This window comes from Zosterops lateralis, assembly GCF_965231275.1.
Source record: "Zosterops lateralis genome assembly, chromosome: 3".
Classification (NCBI taxonomy): domain Eukaryota; kingdom Metazoa; phylum Chordata; class Aves; order Passeriformes; family Zosteropidae; genus Zosterops; species Zosterops lateralis.
The window spans coordinates 68,144,971-68,150,970 of record NC_139764.1 but is presented as its reverse complement, the minus strand read 5'-3'; the positions used below and the strand labels follow the sequence as shown (position 1 = coordinate 68,150,970).

The following is a 6,000-nucleotide window of genomic DNA, read 5'->3' as shown; positions in this document are numbered from 1 at the left end:
TGCACTTTAAGGGTGGCAGCTGCATCCAAGCCAAGATGGTCCCATCATCCTGACGAGTCTGTTGTAACGCCTTGGGGACTGTGGGTACCTCTTGGCACAGCCGGGCACCTTTTGAGGAGCTTTAATCTCTGCATCCATCAGACAGGCAATGCTGTGTCAGTGTCCACCTAAATGCTGAGGGGTGCACTCCTGTGTAACATGCAGAAAACTAAAGGTCTTTTAAAATGCCTTCTGGTTTTGAAATCCCAGTTTACTGGGAGATAACATAATCCCTTAATAATATCTAGTATTTAATGGTTACTGTTCATGTCATACCACTAAAAAAAAAAATCCAAAAATCCCAAACAGATTTATGTCTTTTTAATTTTTGCTTCTTCAGTCCTTGTTCTCTTCCATTTAGTGATTTGTTTTTGGTTTGTCCATGATGGCTGCACTGTTACTGTTTTATCTTCTGATAAAACCCCTGAGTGACAAATTCTGCACCTCCCTAGTAATCTGCCACCAAGCAGATTTTGTTTCTAATATGCACTTTACATTGTTCTTCCCCCCTCCCCCCCCCCCCCCCCCCACACCCACCAATTCTCAGTAGGAGATGTAGATAATTTTTAACTCTCCCAGATTAGTTTGAGAAAAGGGTGAAGACAAACAAAGGTTTCTCTTCACTTATATGGAGCATTACTGACACATTATTTTTGTGTCAGACTTCAAGCCTTGGTTTTAACCAGCTGCTGCAAATGTACAGAAGTAAACAACAGACTCTGTAAACAGTTCAATACAGAAGACTTGATTTAGTACCTTACAAGACAAAGCAATCAATAATCTATTACACATCTAATCACAGGCATGAAGAGCCCAGCAGCCCTCTGCACAGCGTTCCAACAAACGAGAAAGGAGGTTGGAGACCATAGTTAGAGGGACACAAATCACCGAGATTGCAAATGCACGGCTCAGAGTTGATCTACAAACACAAATATTCAAATTCAACAATCACCTCTTGCTACTAGTGAATCATGCTATTGCTATCTGGAGACGAGTTGCTATGGCAGAAAGCTGTAGCTGTGGCAGAAGGCCAAGAATCCTGCCTTTGAAATGTTAACTGAATTTAACTCTTGACTTTTCACAGACAAGGTTCATTACTTTGTGTGACTGTCATATTAAATGAGTGCTTTGTCTGCCCTGGGTACTGGCTTGGAAGGGATAGTATTAATCAGCAGGACAGCAAAACAGGTCAATAACAACCATTTGTCAATAAGGATTTTTTTTTCAATACCTTCAAGTCTGCTATGTGATAGCTACAGTTACATAAGACCAGTTTTTTGCTCTAATTTCTTCCCTTTTTCTTCACTTTATGTAAGTTATATCCAGTTCACAGTTCCTGGACACATTCAGAGCACACCCACCAATGCAGGCATGATGGTGAGATGCTCTAATTTGAACAGTTGCAGCCTGGGCACAGAAATGCTGCTGCTCCATTTAAGTGACAACGTAGGCTGCTCTCTGTAAGATCCGTCTGAAAAATCAGTTTATAGAGACTTGAGCAAGGAATAGGTATAAACATCAGTTGAAATGTAATTTTGTGACTGGCAGAACTAACTACACAGGAAATTCAGGAACAAGCTTTTCTTTCAGCTGCCTGGAGTGCAGATCTGGGTCCCTGGTTAAAGGGGAGCTGCAGGTGCATACAATGCACTTTGCTTTATGATCTCAAATCTTTACAGCTGCACCAATAGAATCCCACATTTAGCTCCTGGACAAGTTAGTTAGATTTGGTGAGTTAGGATTACTGAGATCCAAGGAAACACCATCAAATATTCATGCAGCAGTGCCTTTGACAAGCTTTCTTTACCATTACAATGAGGGGTTAAGAAGGATGCACTTCAGAAGTCAACGGAGAACAACAGAACAAACCAAATGGTGTTACTGTGAAGAAACTATCAGAGAGAACAGGGCTCAGAGACCTGCAGCCATAGTTACTAAGATGCAGACTCACAAATTGTGACAATATTTTTTCTTCTGCAAAACCAACAAAGGTGTAACTGTTGCAGTTGAAAAAGTCTTGAGTATAGCAGGGCATGTGCAAAATTGCAGTGGGGGCTGAGATAGTGACAGTGAATTTGGAAGAGTTGCTGTAACACTATTCCTACCCCAGACTATACCACGGGAGTTTTGCCCAGTTCCAAGAGAAGGCTAACAACCACATGTCCCTGTAACACTTAGGACATTTAATGTTCCACCTTCAGAAATCTCATTCTGACTTTCAAGACTTATTTTCCTCTACTATAGGATTCCATCTTCTAGGAACAAGATCACAGGATAAAAGAGCTCTTGCACTCTCTCATCCTTCCCTTCTCAACAGGCTTTTGACTATGTGCTCGGAATTGAAGGAGTTATTCCAGGGAAGAGAAACACAAAAGCTGCGCAAAACATGCACTACACTGCTAGACAGCACTTCAAAAGTCATCTTTCATCAACCGTGATATTAACTGCTGCATCTCCTCAAGATACACTGACAGTAAGGTACTTTAGAAAAAAACCCAACCTTATAAAGCCAATTAGCCACAAGTTCCCAATTCTGTATTTGTATTTCTTTTTTAAACTAAGATCATTATAAGATTTCAGCCGGGTTTTTTTTCCAGTCAACATGCATATAGATATCATTTATTGGTAGTCTCTTGTTAGATCATATACAGAATATTTACTTTGACTTTGTACACCACAGATTAAATACCTGAAGTCCAAGGATCTCTCAGGTATACCAGTGAAAAGCAGGCTTCATCGAAAGAGCAACACCCAGGAACATTTAAAATGAACCATTTATTAAATCAAACTGTTATTTTAACAGTTACATAAGTTACACAGCATGTTTAAGTCAAAAGATTTCACAAGGGAAAAAAAAACCTTAAAACTTTTATTATGCAGGCAAAAATAGTACCACACAATATGTACCTGGGAGGGAAGAAGGGAAGGGGAATCTCTAAACATTCAAATAAGGCCATAATTATTTAAAAACAACAATAAAACAATAATAACCCCCCCCAAAGATCCATTTGCTTTTCAGTGTGTTCAGTGCTGCTAACTATATGTACTTTTAGTGTACAGGTGTGATCGAGGCAGTGATATTTTGATAGCTAGGTTTAATGTTTTAAAATACTATCAGAAGTGGAATAAGGCTCATTAGTACATACAGCTGCCCTTGGAATGTCAATCTCAGTTGCCTTCATCAACTTAAAATTCACAAAGTGCACAGTTAAGATATGCCAAAAAATTGAAACTGCTACTCTACCAACAGCTGCCCATGCTTAATACTTAGTGGTCTATTGGAACAAAGTATGTTCTTTCAAAAGAGATGTGTAAGAAGAGCCACTGTAAAACATTTAGTTTTGAAGATGCACTAGGAGCTCTTTGTAAACTGAAAAGTAGAAAAACATGGATTAATTATGTTAAGAAAAGAATACAAAAAACACTAGAAATGACCATCAAACTTTCAAAGAACAAGCACCACAATGGACATTAGCATTCGATTTTGCAGTGTACAGCAATGTAATAATTTTACTCTAGCCAATCTACTTCATCAAATTCTGAATCATCTTCTGAATCACTGTATTCCACAGCAATGCGACGGGAGAGGATGGTGGCCACGTCATTCTCAATGCGCTCGTGCTTAGCTTCCTGTTCCCGCTGCTCCTCAACTTTGCGGAGCTGAATACCTGGAGAACATCAGAACACAGATATGTCACTCTCCTCCACCACCACCAGAAATGTATTTAACTCATAATTCACAAAGTGCTTTGCAAGCAAAAATGAAGACAGAAGACACTTCTGTCTTTTTCTGCCCTGCTCAGGTAGAAATTGTTTTGGAAGCTTTTAAAGAGAGGAATGTCAGAATTGCAGTGGCAGACAAGATCTCGAGTCCTTCTACTATAATATCCTGGTTCTGATTTCCCATTAAAATACATTTTTAGTACCATTGTAAGTGATTAAGCCATTTTGCTCTTTGCATTTCCAAACCTTTTTTAGACTCTCTGTTCATAATTTTAATGAAATTTTATAGCTATTTGAGTATCCTAACATGACAAGACCTCTTGTAAACTGTTTTTTATTGTGTAATGATTTGGTTTGGGATAAAGTATTACTTGGAGATCAAAGCTGTGGAAACTCAAGCCTTTGTTTCTTGGGCATGACTTGGTCAAAAGCGTTTTCAGCAGTCACCTAGACTATGCCAGCAGGCTCTATTTTCTCATTTTGCTGACATTCTCTATGCATGTTCACACACCCCTGTTGTACTCAACTGTTGTCAACATTTCCTTAGACTTCAATGATCTTATCAATTCATGTGCACATAGACATGCAAAAATATTTCGAATTAGTGCTATAGCCTATCTGCTGATATTACAGTATCATACAGATTCTGTGCTGTGCTGCAGGTGTAGGGGAAGAGAAGAAGAACGTAAGGCTTGAAACATTTGAGAGATCTTAACTACTGAAAGATACCCCACTGTCAAACAGCAGCACACACAGTGCAGCGGGGATTTCCTGGCCAGGGGCATCACAAGCTGAGAGGTACAGCTGGCACACAGCTCCTCATGAAATCATCAGGAAAACACTGCCCTGCAGCTCTGCCCTTCCCTTGCACTCTGCCATGGGCACCTTGCAATGCAAAGGCTCTTCTAATACTGTGCTGTGTCCAGATCAAATACTCAATGATTTCTGAACATCACTGACATCTTGTAATACAGTGACAGATAATCAAAATTCCAATGCCAATTGATCCGTTTTGCTTCTATCTAATAGTCTGTAAAAACGAATGTTTTTGTCTTTTACACAATCTGTAGACGATCAGAAGTAGCTACATTGGCAGGTAAACAGAAATGGAAAGATAATCTCCACAGATCATCTACAAACACTTGTACTTTTTTTCTGTAATCTAACTTCTACAGAGAACCAGTTTTGCCATCCAAACTAAACATCTGATAAGTGCAATTACAAATTGAAAAAAACCTGTTTACTTGGCAATGCATGTAGAAGATAGAAAACAGAAACAGACTTAAGATGTATTCCTCTAACTTCTTACACATGTGAAACATTCTATCTCTCAAAGACCAGGTGTATTTAGCAGGTTTCTGAGATGGTTTTTTTGCTGCTTAATAGCCAACGTTACCTTTCCGTATTGCTTCCAGCAGAACGCTTCTCGCATCACTGATTACAGGAAGAGTTGAAGGATGGCGTTTGGGCTCAGGAGCAGGAATCACTTGGGATGGTGGAGATGGAGGCATTATAGGTGCATGAGGGCTGGGGACAATGGTTGTGGGAGGAGGGTGCAGAACAGGAGGAGGGTGAGAAATATTTGCAACTGTGACAGGGGAAGAGGGTCGAATGCCAGGAGGTGGCAGGGGAGGAGGTGGAGGTGGTGGAGGAAGTCCCTGTACTTCAGCTTGTGGAGGAACTGGGTGAACAGGTACAGCTTCGCACACTTGGGCTGCTCTAGTGACAGGGGGAGAGGGTTGTGCTAGGGGAGGAGCAACTGGAGGTGGAGCTGGATGAAGAACTCCAGGAGCTATCTGGAGAGGAGCTGGTGGAGGTGGCACAGCTGGGGCCTGCAGAGCAGCTGTGGGAGGGGGTGGTGGGGGTGGGACTGGGGGTGGAGGGGTGGAAGTCATTGCAGCTCTTAATGATGAAGTTGACAAAGCAGATGGAAGAGGTGGTGGTGGTGGAGGAGGAGGAGTGGGGCTCACAAACACAGGTGTTCTGCCTGTTGCTGGTGACTGAGGACGATTTTCTACCAAGCCAGGAGTAGAACTGCAACATCCAATAACAGAACAAAGTTATTAGAACTAGAGAGTGGAAAAAAAATAGTAACAGATTCATTTCTGCAACTTAAAACATTGAAACCTGGGCATTAAAGAGCATTATGTACTATGATGATTTCAGGGTGTTTGTCCACACCTCATAAACAAGGATGTCTAATTTTCAGTATGGAGCATGCATCAGGTTTCCAAGTGA

General features: G+C 40.9%; 1 protein-coding gene across 1 annotated transcript in view; it reads right to left on the bottom strand.

The window, feature by feature from the left end:
• Nucleotides 1-2,795: 2,795 nt before the first annotated feature.
• The window catches only part of WASF1 (WASP family member 1), a 28,335-nt gene continuing 25,130 nt past the window's right edge, over nt 2,796-6,000 (bottom strand). The window contains exons 7-8 of the mRNA XM_083856600.1: nt 5,159-5,796; nt 2,796-3,707 (exon numbers count right to left, since the gene is read on the bottom strand). Of these exons, the coding sequence (XP_083712726.1) occupies nt 3,550-3,707; nt 5,159-5,796 (796 nt within the window). The 3' untranslated portion in view covers nt 2,796-3,549. The remainder of the gene's footprint in view (nt 3,708-5,158; nt 5,797-6,000) is intronic.